An 18674-nucleotide genomic window follows, 5' to 3' on the forward strand; every position below is an offset into this window, starting at 1 on the left:
AAGCACCATATTAGGCCCTTGCATCTTACCCAACACTAGACGATATAAGTGTTTGTGATGTGGTTTGCTATCCTTAGGCTATGGTTTCCCAAATTGAGATGACCCAATCATACATAAGTCAGCCTTTCAAAGGGCTTCTTCTCTCAAGGCCCCCATCAGATTAAGGATCGTAACCGTAGCCCAACTAATGGTGAGTTGTTCCGATCATACATAGGTTAGCCTTATAAAAGGCCAACCCCACATCACATTAAGGGGATGACCATTATCCTAGAGTGTATCTTGAGTCAACTTACATGGCCAAATCAAGTGTTGAGGGGAGGCATCAATAATTTGTAGTGGCCTACACCCATCAGTGTCGTCCACACGTTTGCCACTACACGATTGACAGTAAGAAAGAGAGGCCAAGTGAAGAACATTGGGTAAGAGTTAAAAGCGTTGCTATACATTCTAAGGCTCCCTCAAGAAGTGAACGGCTCTGTAGTAGAAGACGATCTGCAACCTCCAGCCTTCGGGTAATGTTGTCCTGGCGAATCCTTCTCTCCATCTCGTGATTCTTTATCGCTCCGTAGTTGCCTTCCAAATTTCATCGACGTTCGTCCTAAAGTAGACATGAGTACAGTTGTGTGGAAGCTTTTGAATCAGTTTTTCTTTGGCTGCCGTTTTTCTCCCTTTCAGAATGCCGACCAACCCTCGAGTTTTCTTCGAGATCACCATTGGCGGCACCATCGCTGGCCGGATTGTGATGGAGCTCTTTGCAGACAGCACGCCCAGGACAGCGGAAAACTTCCGGGCACTCTGCACCGGTGAGAAAGGACTCGGGAAGTCGGGGAAGCCTCTCCATTTCAAGAACTCCAAATTCCACAGGGTCATTCCCAACTTTATGTGCCAAGGAGGAGACTTCACCGCAGGAAACGGCACGGGAGGAGAGTCAATCTATGGGATGAAGTTCCCGGACGAGAACTTCGCCAAGAGACACAGTGGGCCTGGAATTCTTTCCATGGCAAACGCTGGCCCCAACACTAACGGGTCGCAATTCTTCCTCTGTACAGTACCCACGCCTTGGTTGGATGGAAAGCATGTTGTGTTTGGGCAGGTTGTGGAGGGTATGCCGGTCGTGAAGATGATTGAGAAAGTGGGTTCTCAGTCTGGCAAAACTTCCAAGTCGGTTGTTATTACAGACTGTGGCCAGCTACCACTTCCATGAATCTCTTTGTCGTCCACCGTATTGCTAAGTATAACGGTAATTGCTCATTTGGAGCCTACATCTCTTGTAACTAAAGCATCCTTTGAACATCTACTCCTCCCTACGCTCCTACCGTTTTGGATGTTTCATCATGATGGAATTTTATATATGGATTGAAATCAACGCTTTGAATTGTCTCTATTGCAAAACACAATATGACTTAAAGTAGAATATGGGCAACTATAGTATTTGCTCCTTATGAACTGCTAAGAATAACTATATTGTTAGCACTGGGTTGGCGGAGATAGTGCTTACAGATGGGTTTTGGGTGATGTGGAGCGGGATTGTGTAAAAATTCACGTCATATTTTTAAATGAAAAAAATACAATTAACTGGGTTTCAACAGAGTGACATGTGGTTTATTTCACAAGCATGGGAGATAGGCCCACGAATGGGATTTTTTTACACGTATGCACCACGCATGTGCACAAATTAGGAATTTTGCGTGCCCATCCACCAAAACAATCTTTGATGGACATAACACTTTTCAAGGACATGAAAATTATTCAATTTAATAACCATGAAAAGTTTCATGCCCATCTAACACTTGACCATTCCATGACGGTCGACAAATGGGCTTTTTTTTGCACTTATCCACTAAATGTGCACGAATTGGGAATTTCGCATGACCATCCACCCAAATGGTCTCCAATCGACATGCTACTTATGAGGACACAAAACATAGTCAATTTAATACATGTGCAAAGTTTCATGACCATCTCACACTTGACCGAATATTCAATGACAGTCCACAGTTGCAATTTTTTTGCACCTTTGCACCACGCATGTGCACAAGTTGAGAAGTTTGCATACCCATCCACACAAAGGGTCTTTGATTAACATAAAACCTTTTGAGTATATTAAAATTAAGCAAGTTATGACTCGTGAAAAGTTGCTACCTCGTAATCATTCCATGACGGTCCATGAATGAGATTATATTGCACCTATGCACCATGCATATGAACAATTTGGAAAATTTGTATGCCAATCCACCCAAACAGTCTTCAATGGGCATGAAAGATTTCAATGACACAAGAATTAGTCAAATTAACACCCATGCAAATTTGCATGCCCATCTAGCACGACCTGATGGTCCACTCATGGAACTATGCACCCTGTATGTGCAATTTCGAATGCCCATTTGCCTAAACAATCTCCAACCGACATGAAATTCTACAATGACACAAAAAAAAGTCCTATTAATAACCACAAGAATTTTCCTTCCCATTTGACACTTGACCATTCCATGGTGGTCCACGGTTGTGATTTTCTCCACCTATACACCACATGCATACAAAACAGTCTCCAATCAGCATGACATTTTGAGACAAGATAAAAATAGTCAAATTAATACCTATGCAAAGTTGCACACCCATCTAACACTTGACCATTCCATGACAGTCCATAGTTGCAAGTTTTTGCACATATACACCGTGCATGTGCACAAAGTTGGAATTTTGCATGCCCATTCACCCAAACAATCTCCAATCGACATGAAAATTTGAGACACAAAAAAACATAGTCAAATTAATACCTGTGCAAGGTTGCATATCCATCTGACACTTGATCATTCCATGACGATCTACAATTGTGAATTTTTTGCACCTATACACCAACATGTGCACAAATTAGGACTTTTTCAAGCCCATCCACCCAAACGGTCGTAATAAATGAAGCTTTGTGAGGAGACAAAAATAAGTCAAGTTAAAACCCATGCAAAGTTTCATTCCTATCTGATGCTTGACCATTCCATGACTATCCATGGTTGTAGGTTTTTTGCACCTATTTATGCACCATGCTTATGCACAAATTGGAAATTTTTTATGCCCATGCACCCAAAAGGTCTCTGAAAGACATGTGAGTTTGTGATAACAAAAAAAAAATCAAATTATTACCCATACAAAGTTTCATGCCCGTTTGGAATGTGACCAATCCACGACAATCTAAATATGGAATTTTCTTACAACTATGCATCACACGTGTGGTCAAATTGGGGATTTTGCTTGCCGATCCATCCAAAAGGTCTCAATTGACATGAAAATTTATGAGGAAACAAAAGATAGTCAATTTAATACCCATGCAAGGTTGCATGCATATTTGATACTACATGATAGTCCACGGTTGAGAATTTGTGCACATATACACACACGTGCACAAATTGGTAATTTTGCATGACCAGGAAAATGGTCTTTGATTGTCAAGAAACCTTGTGAGGATACAAAAATTAGTAAAATAAGGACCCATGTAAAGTTGTATGTCCATCTGGTACTTAACCTATGCATCTATGCACCAAGCATGTGGACAAATTGAGAATTTCACTTGCTCATCCACCCAAATAGTCCCCAATCAACATGAAACTTTGCATGAAACTTTGTGATGACACAAAATTTATCAATTAATACCCATGCAAAGTTGTATGCCCAACTGACACTTGAACATTCCTTGATAGCCTGTGAATGCGGGCTATGCCCGGGTAACACTGCAAGTGCTCCATTGAGTAAAGTGTCCTTTGATGGCATGCACACGTGCTTGGAGGAAGGTTCTTGTGTAACTACCCCGCTTTTAAGGGTTGGTTCTTGTGTTGCTTCCTTAGGGACCAACCCTTATGCCTTCTCCTTGAGCTGTACTATACATGTAATCATGATACTCCTGGGGCTTGTAGAATTGTTCATTGTGCTAGGCTCGAGGGTAGGTTCCTGTGGGATTGCATCAGGAGTTGACGCACGTTCTTGTGCTACTACCTTATGAATCCCAACGAGTTGAGGTTGTGTATTTGGCGTCATTGGAAGTTATGGGACCCAAATGTATCGCTTGCCTTGATAGGCCTTGGGCTTCCAAGATATTTGTCTCAACCAAACACTTGTGAAACTTCTGTTCGAGGGGTGTTGGAATTTGAACTTGCTAGCGAGGCGATTGGTGACGAGCTCTACTCCTTGAAGGGATTTCCCATGTTGGCATGGGACATGAAGGGTTCAGAATCCCTTCCATGACTTCGGGCTTCCAGGGCTGTTGTTCCCTTTGGAAGTGGTGTTATGCACAAAGTACGGCTTCGTGCAATTGTGAGATGAAGATTTGTTTTGGCTCTTGCCAAACCTCAATCCCCAAACAGAAATGCATCAGTCCGAGGTCTGTCATTTTAAACTCTCTTCCTAGCAACTGCTTTGTCTGCAAGATCTTCTCTTCATGGTTCCCTGTTATGACAAGGTCGTCCACATAAAGGACCATGATCATACACTTGCCTCCTTTGTAGATATACAAATTTGCATCAAATGGGCTCCTCCTGAACCCGTTTTGTAGAAAGTAGGCATCAATCTACTGGTACCATGCTCGTGGGGCCTGTTTCATCAGCTCGTAAAGTGTCTTCTTCAGTTTACAAACTTTACCTTTTAAACTCGGGATCACAAAACCTGGTGGTTGTTCCACGTATACCTCCTCCTTGAGATCGCCATTCAAAAAGGTGGATTTTACATCCATCTGAAACGCGGGTCAACTTCCTTGTGCTGCTAAAGCCAAAACACTACAAATTGTGGTTAGTCGAGCTGTGGGAGCAAAAGTATCCTGATAATCAAAACCATGTACCTGTGCAAATCCTTTTGCCATGAGCCGAGCCTTGTACTTATCCAACGTGCTGTCGAACTTGTACTTGGTATTGTACACCCACTTGGTGCCGATTACCTTGCGTTTTGGTGGTCGATCCATAAGGTCCCAAGTGTTATTCTTCATTATAGAGCCATACTCCGACTGCATAGCCTCCATCCACCTATCATCACCCTGTGCCTCTTCAAGACACTTGGGTTTTTCAGCACGGATCACCTCTATCATCAAAGCATAGTTGACCAAGTGTTCTTGCACCCTTCTTTGCTCCTCTAATCTCTTGGACCAGTGGTGTTTGGATGGTTCCTTCTCAATGGCTAGAGGTTCTCTGCTATCCAGAAGCTGCTTTACCCACTTTGGGAATGGCTATTTCCGTTGTGGTTCTGCAGGCTCTTTTCCTCTTCTTTATCTTGAATCCTCCCAAGCACTGTTGGGGGAGTTCGGTCTGCTGTTAGTGGTTGTACTGGATGGATATCCTAGTCTTGGTTGTCTGGGAAGGAAGCATCCTCCTCCAATTAATGCAGCTGTTCTGAGAAGACCACATCGCGACTTACTATTACCTTCTTGGTAATAGGATTATAGAGACGGTAACCCTTCGCCTCTTCACTGTAGCCCAATAAAATACTCTTTTGGCTCTTTGGAGGTAGCACAGCCAGAAGTGCAAGAGTGCACTATCTCAGATTGAGACACACTTCGCGGTGTGGCGAGAAGTAACTTTATTTTTCTGATTTGAAACCATTTCAGGGGCCGTTTTGAAGGCGGAAGTTCTTCGCAGGCACTTTAAAAAAGGCCCTGTTTTTGCTGTGCAACCACTGCTCTGCTGGTCGGTGAAAAGTTGCCGCAGAAATTGCATCGTATGCCTGTGTGCAGAGATATTAGGAGTTGCAGAATCATGCTTGTTGCCTGTTGATGCAAAATCGTCACTAGGAAGTGATTGTGTGTGTTGAGATATCAAGCTCTACCCCCGATATATCTCCTGGATGACTATCATTTATGTCACCGCCTATGTTAGTTGTACTCGTGGTGTAGTTAGACTACCACGTATGTTTTTGGTTTGGATTCACATATGAACCACATATTCTAGGGTTTGACATATAGGGTATTTCCCTCTTCTATTGTATCATCGTTGTGTGCAAAAGTGAAGAAAGGCTTCACCCTCCAACCTTGTGTCCTCTCTCTTTTGTGTGTTGTGAAGAAAGCTGAACTTGAGTCTCCTATCTCTCTCCCTTATTCTTTACATGGTATCAGAGCCTTGTTCATGGTAAGGAACTCAAGAAAGCAAGCCAAGTTTGTGGTGTCCTGGTAAGAGGACTAGTGTTGCTTTCCTATTTCGAGTTTGGGAGCAAATCTCTGCAGGTAGCACAGCCAGAAGTGCAGGAGTGCACTGTTTCAGATTGAGAGGCCCTTCGCGGTGTGGCGAGAGCGCAGTATATGCTCGGGATAGGGCAAAGCCCTGGGTGACTTTATTTTTTTGATTTGAGGCCGTTTCGGGGCCCGTTTTGAAGGCGGAAGTTCTTCGCAGGCACTCAGAAAAAGGCCCTGTTTTTCGCTATGCGACCACTGCGCGGCTAGTCGGTGGAAAGGTGCCACAGAAATTGCATCGTATGCCTGTGTGCAGAGATATTGGGAGTTGCAGATTCATGCCTGTTGCCTGTTGATGCAAAATCGTCACTAGGAAGTGACTGTGTGGTGAAATACCACTTTCGTCAGTGTTGCAGATCTGCCCCTGTGAGGCGTTTTGCAGAAGTTTTGCTATTTGCCCTTGTGAGACATTTGCTGTGTTTACAGGTTGCTGTTGCAATTCGTGATTTGTAAAATGTCTGAGAATCTGTCTACCATTGTTAGTGAGAAGCTTGACGAGAACAACTTCCAAGCATGGAAGTTCAGGATGACAAACTTCCTTATGGGAAAGGGAGTTTGGGAGTACATCAGTGGTGAAACTGCAGAACCAGTTTTGGGTGCTGCTCCCACTCCTACTGAATTGAAGGCCTTTAAAGAATGGCATGAAAAAGCTAGAAAATGCCTGTATTGGCTGTCTGTTAGCATTTCAGATTCTATGATTGTGCATATACAGGATGTAGAGATGCCTAAGGAGGCATGGGATACATTGGTGAAGCTGTATAGCACAAATACCAAAGCACGAAAGATGCAGCTAAAGCAGGAGTTGCACAATGTGCAAAGGAAAAATCTGAATATAAATGAGTATTCCTTGAAGGTGAAAGGCCTTGTAGATTCTCTTGCCTCCATTGGAGCACCTGTTGATGATGAGGACTTAGTGTCCGTGACCTTGAATGGTCTTGGGAAAGATTATGCACAGTTTCGGACATCCATTGGAGTCCGTGAAACATTTCCTGATTTTCAGGAACTTATTGCTCTCTTGCTGAGTGAAGAGCAAAGGAATGGTGGTTCAGCCACCTCAACTTCTCAAGAGACTGCTTTCTACTCGAATACAGGTAGAGGCAGGGGTAGAGTAAGAGGCCGTTTTGGTGGCCGTGCAGGAAATCAAAACCAACAGCAACAACAGGAAAACCAGTCCTATGGAGGAGGACGTGGTAGTTCTAGAGGCAGGGGGAGCCAAAGAGGCCGTGGTTCATGGCAAAGGAACCCAGCAAGTAAATAGCAGCACAGAATGCTATTATTGTGGAAAGCCTGGACACAAGGAGAATACATGCTATAAAAAGCAGAATGACATCAAAAGTGGGAAGTTGCAGCAAAGCAACTATGCATCATCAAGTGGGCATGGTGACGACAGAAATGAGCACCTTTTTGTGATGCAGCATATGGTTAACTCCATGTCAGGAGATGCTGCAGCTTGCAATGATGTTTGGTATGTTGATTCAGGTGCCTCTAACCACATGACCAGTCATGGTGAGTGGTTTCATGATGTTAGAAATTTGGATAAGCCAGGTTATGTTGAAACAGGTGATGATACTGCGCACCCAATTATGCAGGTTGGTAAAGTGCCATTGGCTATGCAGGATGGCAAAACGAAGTACTTGGCAGATGTACTTCATGTTCCAAAAATCACTAAGAACCTGGTTTCAGTTGGCCAGATGGTTGAGCAAGGTCTACAGGTTAGATTTAATCCTGATGGATGCTTTGTTGAGGACTTGAAAAATAAGTGCCGCTTGGTTGCAAAAGGCAACAAAAATGGCAGAATGTTCACCTTGGATGTTGATATGCGTGAGGTGAAAGCTGCTATGTTTGCGCATGGGAGAGGTGTCATTGCAGAGATTGAGATATGGCACAAGCGCATTGGGCACGTGAATATACAAAGGCTGAAATCTATGCAAACGAAAAACATTGTTGCAGGTTTGCCTAAATTCAGAGTTGAGGGAATGCGAAAGGTATGTGAAGCATGCCAAATGGGTAAGCAGGCCAGACATGCATTTTCCAAAAATGCTAAGGTGAGCAGAAGACCTTTGGAAGTGATCCATTCAGATGTTTGGACAACCAAAGCTGCTTCCATTGGTGGATGCCATTATTATGTGATGTTTATTGATAACTACACTAGGAAGGTGTGGATTTATTTTATGAAGCACAAAAGTGAATGTTCAGCCATTTCAAGGCTTTTAAGGCCATGGTTGAAAAAGAGAAAGGTGTGCATATTAAAGTGCTAAGATCTGATGGAGGGGGAGAGTACTTTTCAGAAGAATTTTGTGAATATCTGAAAGAACAGGGAATTCAAAGGAAGTACTCATGCAGGTCTACCCCTCAGCAGAATGGGGTTGCAGAAAGGAAGAACAGGCATATTGCAGAAGTAGGACGGGCGATCCTAAATGAGAAAAACATGCCTGATTATTTTTGGGCTGAAGCAGTATCAACTGCAGTTTATATTATGAACAGAACCCCCACTGCAGCTGTCCATGGCATGACGCCTGAAGAAATGTATACAGGCCAAAAACCAGATATTTCTCACTTGAAGGTATTTGGTTGCATAGCTTATGTTCATGTTCCTGATGAGAAGAGAACAAAGCTGGATCCAAAGGTAGAAAAATGCATCTTTATTGGATATGCTCTGCACCAGAAAGGGTATCGCTATTATAACCCTTCCACCCGCAAAATGCAAGTGAGCAGAGATGTTGTTTTTGATGAAATGAGCAGCTGGTATGCACCAACTGTTATGGTAGGAGATGCAGATGCAGGAAATGGGAATGCTGCAATAAATGCAGAGCAGCAATCTCAAGCCTTGAGTGGACCCAGAGAGTCCTCTACTAGTGGATCTAATGCATGGACAGGGAGATTGAGATCTAGTGAATCGTCACATGGCAGTCCTGATAGTGTTGTGCAGGTATCACATAAGGGAAAAGAAAAAGTAGACAATGCTCCAGTGTTTGATGTGTCTGCTGGTAGCTCTCATGTTGATGGAGAGTCAAGTGGCTCTGAAATGAGCCTTGATGAGGAACTTGGGATTCCTTCTGTTGTTACACCTAGTGCAAGGAAAAGCAGGCATGATTTAAAGACTCCTACAACTGATCCAGCTGTACGGAGGTCCACTCGTATTAAGTATCCAATTGACAGGCTGAGATATGATGGGTATACAGCACATCACCTATGCTTATATGGTCAAGGTTCTAGAGGAGCCAGAGCCCACATGTTTTGAGGATGCAGCAGGGCATAAAAATTGGGAAGCAGCTATGGATGAAGAGATGGCTGCCTTGGATGCAAACCACACTTGGGATTTGATGCCTTTGCCTCATGATAAGAAGGCTATTGGCTAGAGTGGGTTTACAAAGTAAAGCACAATGCTGATGGGTCTGTTAGCAGGTACAAGGCAAGATTGGTTGCCAAAGGTTTTGCGCAGACATATGGAATTGACTATGAGGAAACTTTCAGCCCAGTTGCAAGGATGGCAACCATGAGAGCAGTAATTGCTATGGCTGCTGCAAAGGGATGGTCTTTGCATCAGATGGATGTGAAAAATGCCTTCTTGCATGGTGATTTGCAGGAAGAGGTTTATATGATGCAGCCAGAAGGTTATGAGGATAATTCACACCCCGATTTTGTATGTAGGGTTGCGCAAAGCCTTGTATGGCTTAAAACAGGCGCCGAGGGCATGGTCAGACAAGATAGGGCAATATCTTGTCACTATTGGATTTCAGATTTCCAATTCAGATTTTTCACTTTATGTGCAAAGGACAAACAGAGGGATTGTGCTTATAGTCATCTATGTTGATGACTTGATTATTACAGGTGATAGTGATGCAGACATTAATGAAGTGAAGCTGCTGTCGAAGCAGAAATTTGAGATGAAGGATTTGGGAGAGCTGCGTTACTTCTTGGGCATTGAGGTTATTAGATCCCCGAGTGGGATATGGCTGTTGCAAAGGCAATACGGTTTGGACATGCTGTCCAAATATGGGATGACAGGCTGTAAGCCTATCTTTGTTCCATTGGAGCAGAATGTGAAGCTCAATGCAGAGACAGGTGAGCTTCTTGAAGATATTACTATGTACAGGCACATAGTAGGTAGCTTGATTTACATGACTATAACCAGACCAGATTTGAGCTATGCTGTGGGGCTGGTGAGTCAGTTTATGCAGGCACCGAGGAAGCCACATTTGGATGCGGCTAGGCGCATACTGCGGTATGTGAAGTCCACATTGCATTATGGACTGTTTTATGAAGCTGGGTGTGCATTACAGGTACATGGATACACAGATGCTGACTAGGCTAGTAGTGTCTCAGACAGGAGATCTACTAGTGGTTTTATGTTTTCCCTTGGGAGTGGTGCCATCAATTGGAGCAGCAAGAAGCAGCCAACAGTTGCCTTGTCGAGCACAGAGGCTGAGTACAGGGGTGCAGCAATGGCTGCATGTGAAGTAGCTTGGTTACGGAAGCTACTTGCAGATATGGGACAGTCAATTCATGCAGCAGTTGTCATTCATTGTGACAACATTAGCAGCATCATGCTTGCTAATAACCCAGTTTATCATGCTAGAACGAAGCACATTGAGGTGCATTATCACTTTGTGAGAGAGAAGGTTCTAGCTGGTGAGATTGATCTTGTCTATGTCAGCACTGAGGAGCAGGTGGCTGATATTTTTACGAAGGCATTGGGTACCGAGAAGCTTCGCAGATTTAGGAGCTTGCTTGGTGTACGTGAGATGGATTTGAGCTTGAGGGGGAGTGTTGAGATATCAAGCTCTACCCCCGATATATCTCCTGGATGACTATCATTTATGTCACCACCTATGTTAGTTGTACTCGTGGTGTAGTTAGAGTACCACGTATGTTTTTGGTTTGGGTTCACATATGAACCACGTATTCTAGGGTTTGACATATAGGGTATTTCCCTCTTCTATTGTATCATTGTTGTGTGCAAAAGTGAAGAAAGGCTTCACCCTCCAACCTTGTGTCCTCTCTCTTTTGTGTGTTGTGAAGAAAGCTAAACTTGAGTCTCCTATCTCTCTCCCTTATTCTTTACAGTGTGGTCAAATACCACTTTCATCAGTTTTGCAGATCTGCCTGTGTGAGGCAAAAGCTGTGTTTTTCGCAGTGACAGAATATTTTGCAGTGTTTTGTAATGGCATCTGATTCTCTTTCACAGATTGTCACAGAAAAGCTTGACAAGAACAACTTCCAGGCATGGAAGTTTAGAATGATGAATTTCCTTATGGGAAAAGGCTATTGGGAGTTCATTACAGGAAATGAAGAACTAATTCTTCCTAATGTTCCCAATCAATAGGAAATGCAAGCATTTAAAGGATGGCATGAGAGAGCTAAAAAAGTTATGTACTTGCTATCTATCAGTATTTTGGATTCTATGATTGTGCATATTCAGGATGCAAGTACGCCAAAGGAGGCATGAGATACTTTGGCAAAAATGTACAGCACAAATACGCAAGCCAGGAAAATGCAGCTCAAATAGGAGTTGCACAATGTGCAGAGAGAAAATTTGAGCATAAATGACTACCACATGAAGGTGAAGAAAATTGCAGATGCACTTGCTTCCATTGGGTCGCTAGTGGAAGATGAATCTGATCTAGTTTCTATGACCTTGAATGGTCTAGGAAAGGATCATGCACAGTTCTGGACATCCATTGCCGTCCGTGAAAAATTTCTTGATTTTGAAGAGTTGTTTGCTCTTCTAATTTCTGAAGAGCAGAGAAATGGTGGTGCATCTTCTTCAGAAGGAACTTCAAAAGAAACTGTCTTCTACTCAAATGATGGAAGAGGTAGAGGCAGAGGTAGAGGAGGCCGATCTGCAGGCTGTGGTAGAAATCAGAATATGCAGCAAACTCAAGAAAACCAGTCCGATGGAGGAGGATGTGGTAACTCTAGAGGCAGGGGGAGCCAAAGAGGCCGTGGTAGATGGCAAAGAGGCCAAATGCAAACAACAATGTTGAATGCTACTACTGTGGTAAAATGGGTCATATGGCTAAGGACTGCTACAAAAAGCAGAATGACATTATGAATGGAAAATTGCAGCAAGGCAATTATGCATCTTCTAGTAGATAGGGTGATGACAGAAATGAGCATCTATTTATGGTGCAGCATATGAAAAATTCTGTGACAAGTGCAGAAGAACGAAATGATGTGTGGTATGTTGACTCAGGTGCATCAAACCACATGATAGGTCATGCAGAATGGATGCAGGATGCAAGGAAAATGAAAAAACCAGGATTTGTGGAGACTGGTGATGATACTGCACATGCTATTGTGCAGATTGGTAAAATTCCTTTGTCTATGCAGGATGGGAAAAAGAAATACCTATCTGATGTATTTCATGTCCCAAACATCACCAAGAATTTGGTTTCTGTTGGTCAAATGGTTGAGCAGGGCTTGCAGGTCAGATTTAATCCTCATGGATGCTTTGTTGAGGATATGAAAAATAACGGTCGCTTGATAGCAAAAGGGAAGAAGAAGGGTAGGATGTTTACATTGGATGCAGACATGCCTGAATTGAGTGCAGCAATGTTTGCACATGGGACCGGTGTAGTTGCAGATATTGATATCTGGCATAAACGCATTGGTCATGTTAATATACAACGACTTAAATCAATGCAAGCCCAAAACATTGTTGCAGGATTGCCTAAATTCAAGGTTGCAGAAATGCATAAGGTTTGTGAAGCCTGTCAATTTGAAAAACAGGCAAGGAAACCATTTCCTAGGCATGTTCAAGAGAGTAAAAAAGCCATTGGAATTAATCCACTTTGATGTGTGGACTACTAAAGCTGCATCTATTGGAGGCTGTCACTATTTTGTCACTTTTATTGATGACTTCAGCAGAAAAGGTTGGGTGTATTTTATGAAAAAGAAAAGTGAAGTGTTTGGGCACTTCAAAGCTTTTAAAGATATGGTTGAAAAAGAAACAGGCCTGCAAATAAAATGCCTAAGGTTAGATGGAGGGGGAGAGTACCTCTCAAATGAGTTTGCAAGGTTCCTGCGGGAGCATGGCATAAAGCAGCAATATTCATGCAGTCATACCCCACAGGAAAATGGATTTGCAGAAAGGAAAAATAGGCATATTGGAGAGGTATCTCGGGCCATGCTAAATGAGAAAGATCTACCAGATTATTATTGGGCTGAAGCAGTTGCTATAGCAGTTTACATAATGAACAGGACTCCCACTATAGCAATACATGGCATGACACCAGGGGAGATGTATACTGGTAGGAAACCAGACATTTCTCACTTGAAAATTTTTGGTTGCATTGCCTATGTTCATGTGCCAGACAAGTTGAGGTCCAAGTTGGATCCAAAAGCTGAGAAGTGCATCTTTATTGGTTATTCTCTATAGCAGAAAGGGTGTAGATGCTATAACCCTTCCTCTTGTAAGTTTACGGTGAGCAGAGATGTTGTTTTTGATGAGATGAGCAACTGGTATAAACCAGTAAATGTGATGATTGATATAGATGCACAAAATGGTAATGCTGCACAGAATTCACAGCAGCAATCACAAAATATCAGTGGACCTGCAGTGTCCTCTAGCAGTGGTTCACATACTTTGCCATGGACAGGCAAATTGACATTAGGAGAATATCCTCAAAGCAATGCAGATAGTGGTATGTAGGTATCACAAAAAGGAAAAGAGAAGGTAGATCAGCCCATGTTTGATGTGAATGCAGGTCACTCTTATGTGGATGGTGAATCCAGTGGCTCAGAACAGAGCATTGATGATGAGTTGGGTATTCCTTCTATTGTTACACCTGGAGTAAGGAAGACCAGGGATGTTTTGAGAACACCTGGAAGTGAGCCTATTTTGCACAAGTCTACCAGAGCTAGGTATCCTGTGGATAGGCTGAAATATGATGGATTTACAGCCATTCACTATGCCTATATGGTCAAAGTGATACAGGAACCAGAACCCACTTCTTTTGAGCAAGCCATGGGAAATGAAAAATGGGAGAAAGCCATGGATGAAGAAATGGATGCCTTGGAAGCAAATGCTACATGGGAATTGGTGCCTTTGCCTAAAAACAAGAATGTGATTGGCTGTAAGTGGGTTTATAAGATCAAGCACAATGCAGATGGTTCTATGAATAGATACAAGGCAAGATTAGTTGTCAAGGGGTACGCACAGACATATGGCATTGATTATGAAGAAACATTCAGTCTGGTTGCAAGGATGGCAACTGTAAGAGCAGTCATTGATATGGCTACATCAAAGGGATGGTCTTTACATTAGATGGATGTAAAGAATGCCTTCTTGCATGGTGATTTGCAAGAAGAGGTCTTCATGGAGCAGCCAACAGGTTATGTTCATGCTATTCATCCTGAGTTTGTTTGCAGGTTGAAGAAAGCCTTGTATGGCTTGAAGCAAGCACCTAGAGCATGGTCTGACAAGATAGGATAGTATCTTGTCACTATTGGCTTTCAGATTTCCAAGGCAGATTTCTCACTTTATGTGAGAAAAATAGAGAAAGGGATTATGCTGCTTGTCATTTATGTTGATGATTTGATCATCACAGGTGATAGTGATGAAGATATCCTTCATGTGAAAATGCTATTGAAGCAGAAGTTTGAGATGAAGGATTTGGGAGAGCTGCGTTATTTCTTGGGCATTGAGGTGATTAGATCACCAAGTGGGATACAGCTCTTGCAGAGGCAGTATGGATTGGACATGCTGTCCAAATATGGGATGACAGGCTGTAAGCCTATTTCAGTTCCTTTGGAGTAGAATGTGAAGCTGAGCACAGATGCAGGTGAGCTTCTGGAAGACCCTACTATGTACAAACGCATAGTAGGAAGTTTGATTTATATGACTATTACCAGGCCAGATTTAAGCTATGCTGTTGGATTGGTAAGTCAGTTTATGTAGGCTCCAAGGAAACCGCATTCGGATGCAGCTAGACGCATACTCAAGTATGTGAAGTCCACATTGCGGTATGGACTATTTTATGAGGCTGGGGTTTAGATACAGTTGCATGGATACACTGATGCTGATTGGGCTGGTAGTACTTCTGATAGATGATCTACCAATGGATATGTGTTCTCTTTCGGGAGTGCTACAGTCACTTGGAGCAGCAAGAAACAGCCTACAGTTGCCTTGTCAAGCATAGAGGCTGAGTACAGGGGTGCAGCAATGGCTGCATGTGAGGTAGCTTGGTTGCATAAGCTACTTTATGATATGCATCAGTCTACAAATGGGCCAATTGTCATTTATTATGACAACATGAGTAGTATACACTTGGCAAATAACCCAGTCTATCATGCTAGAACAAAGCACATTGAGGTGCATTATCACTATGTGTGGGAGAAGGTTTTACTAGGTCTTATTGATCTAGTTTATGTCAGTACAGAGGATCAGGTAGCTGACATATTCACGAAGGCATTGGACGCAGAGAAGCTGCGCAAGTTCAGAGACTTGCTTGGTGTACAAGAATTGGGATTGAGCTCGAGGGGGAGTGTTGAGATATCAAGCTCCACTCGTGATATGCCAGGGTGACCGTTGTGCATTTATGTCACTGACTTGTTAGCTACAGATGTGGTTGGTACACCACCCACGAATAATAGCTGGATGACAGCTATCCTGATCTACTCTAGTTCGTGGCTTAGTTAGTATGCCACCTTAGTTAGTTGAGTTCGGTTTGAGACCCACATATAGGGTTCTTTTATTTTCTTTGTACTAGAGTTCTTTTGGCTTTCACAACTAAGAAGAGGAAAACTGTTTTCAGCCTCCACCTATGTGTATTTCCCCATTGTGCATGTGAGAAAGCCGCAAGTGAGACTCCTTCCCTCTCTCCCACTATCTTCACAGATACACATTCCTCAAACCTTGGATCTGGAAGATTCATCAAAGTGGTTGTCAATGTGCTGTACTCTTCATGCATGCTTTTAAGGAGGATTGCAAGTTCATCCTTTTCTCCTACTTTTGCATTTATGCCTTCTAGTTGGGTCATAATGCTTTTGATCTTGTTGACAAATTGTGCCATGGATTCATTGAAGCTCATGTGCAAACCATAGAATTCAATCTTAAGATGAATTTCTTGGTTTTTGGCTTTTGCACCAAACACTGTGTTCAACTAATCCAATGCATCTTTGGCATGATCTTTAGTCTATATGATGAATTATGTTTGGACCCAAGTGCAAACCAATGAGTGATGGTGCTGCTTCATCTTTTTCCTTCCAGGCTTCATTTTGTGCTGCAATGGGTATGCCTTCTTTTACAGTCTTCCAAAGCTTCTGATGCATCAAGAGATACCTCATTTGTGTAGACCAAGTGTGGAATCCTTCCCCACTGAACTTCTCAATAGTTGGGGTGCATATTGCCATTGTAAAGGTCTTACTAGATGAGGAAACTTTCAAATCTAGCAGTGTTTAATTTCATACAACAAAATTGACTTGACAGTGCGTAGAGCTCAAAAAGGCAATCACTTTTCCTTTTTGGAGCGCATGCAAATTCTTTTTGGATTGAAAGTTATACATGATAGGCTTCTTATATAGAGAGAGCCTTAGAATAGCCAACACTTGTGGGATCAACGATCCACTCTACACCCATCACACAAGGGCATGGGGCCTATTGTGGGTGGAACCACCGGGGTAAGATCCCTTTATGGATAGTCCTTTAGAAGATGCGGCTCTTGGCATTTAAATCATGACACAGGAGGGTTATTTGAGCCCTTATACAAGAATTCTCTTTCCCTGTGTGGACCTTTAAAAGTATAGCATTGGATCGGGGGCCTTTGCACCATGGAGTTCATGTCTCTTGCCCTCGCGGCCACGGGAAATGTCTAGAACATTGGGACATGTTGATCCTCATGTAAGAAGTAGGGACTTATAATGCCACTTCCCTCCTCATAAGGGTATTACTCGGGATGTCTATGATCATGTTCTAGCTCCTCCCAATCATTGGGTAGTTCTTCCACCAATACTTGGTTGACTGGAGTTATACAAGGTAGGGGCAGTTGTAGTCCTAATATAGGCAGTGATAAGGGAGCCTGTTATGCCCTATATTGCCCTGGATTGGCTAGAGGATGCCTCATTCATTCATCGGGTTGGGCCATCAAGGCTAATTAGAGTCTTGGTTGACAGATTTGGTTGGGGAAGGACCCTCAAAAATCAGCATTTGGAGGTGTCATGGGGTTTTCCCATCTATAGCAGTGTGCACAATAGAGGGCTTGCCTTGCTTGGAGGGGCAAGGGCACTCATTGGAGGGGTGATTGCAGTTGCATATCCCACACCAAACATTGTCCCTCCTCGAAAATAAGTGGGGGTTACTCGGTGTTTCCTTAGAGGTTCCTGCCTTCCACTACTGGCCCAATTGATTCAATAGGTTGGAGGCCAATGCGCTCATATCCAAACCCTTAGGTTAGTTGTTATCCTTCTTGGTAGGCTCCATACTAGAAAACCTTACCAATTGTGATACCTCGGATGGAGTTGTAGTTTTGTCCTGGACAACCTTATCCATCATACTCACTTATACAAATGGATACTTTGCTACAGAGTTTAAAGGAAGTGGGATTCATGATGATTAAGTGGTCATGCAGCTTCACGTGTGCTAATTCGATGAGGAAGCATTGCAACAATCATTCATTGCTCATCCTCTCATGTGGTTCGCAACAGGAATTGAGGTGTTTGATCCTAGCAATGTAATCTCGGAGGGATTCCTTATAATTCTGTTTCATTTCACATAATTGATTAATTAGGCTCCACTTATGACCACTATGGGAAAACCTACGATGAAGGCCTTCCATAACGCCTCCCGATTGAGTTTATCCTTTGGACTAAGGGCCCTGTACCATTGGCCTACCTTGCCAACTAGGCTGAGGCCAACAAATGCCAAAAAATTTAGTTAAAAATTTGGAGATGGTGGATATGGATCGACTCCTAGAGGGATTGGTGACCCTTGGTGGGAATAAAGGTGCATGTGCAAGTGCAGCGGGTCCCCTTCCTAGTGCATCCACTAGGATGTGCATCGCCTCATCTGATACCACCGTTTGGGAAGCTTGTGGAGGCAACTCTATTGTGGGACTAATGGGTCATAGAGGCAACCTCAAGCCTTGCCTTGGTGGTGGGATCCATTGGGTTTTTGGTACCGACGTTGGGACTGTGAAGCTTGCTCCCCCGTACATTGAAGCTACAGCTGCAAGAGCAAACTATTGGCCTCTAGGATGAAGTGAGCTATTAGGCATCTGCATGGATGCTTCTTGCATTGTTCGTCATTCGGTAAGGTGGAGCTTGCGGGGCCACGTAGCCAACCAATTTTTGGGGCACTTACAAGGTCATAAGAGTTTCCCCCTTGGAAGTCTCATGCGTTTCCTCGACTAGGGTTTTGCTCTACGAAGTCCCTCATCCATGATCTTCATCCTCCAGGCGCTCAAAGTTAAGGTGCCCTGTGAAGACTATGGGTCTTGAGTTCAAAGGCGGCCTCAATTGCTACCTATGGCTTAGA

The 18674-nt window shown here is 43.2% G+C and overlaps 1 protein-coding gene across 1 annotated transcript; it reads left to right on the forward strand.

The window, feature by feature from the left end:
* Positions 1 to 351: 351 nt before the first annotated feature.
* On the forward strand, positions 352 to 1375 carry LOC147884546 (peptidyl-prolyl cis-trans isomerase-like). The gene is made up of 2 exons (XM_087397138.1): positions 352 to 512; positions 676 to 1375. The coding sequence occupies exon 2, from the start codon at positions 677 to 679 to the stop codon at positions 1202 to 1204; it is 528 nt and encodes a 175-aa protein (XP_087253264.1). The 5' UTR covers positions 352 to 512; position 676; the 3' UTR covers positions 1205 to 1375.
* The last annotated feature ends 17299 nt before the right edge of the window (positions 1376 to 18674 follow it).

The sequence above is a fragment of the Dipteris shenzhenensis genome, chromosome 26, assembly GCF_047967505.1.
Source record: "Dipteris shenzhenensis isolate YYH24624 ecotype China chromosome 26, Dip_SZ_1.0, whole genome shotgun sequence".
Lineage (NCBI taxonomy): Eukaryota > Viridiplantae > Streptophyta > Polypodiopsida > Gleicheniales > Dipteridaceae > Dipteris > Dipteris shenzhenensis.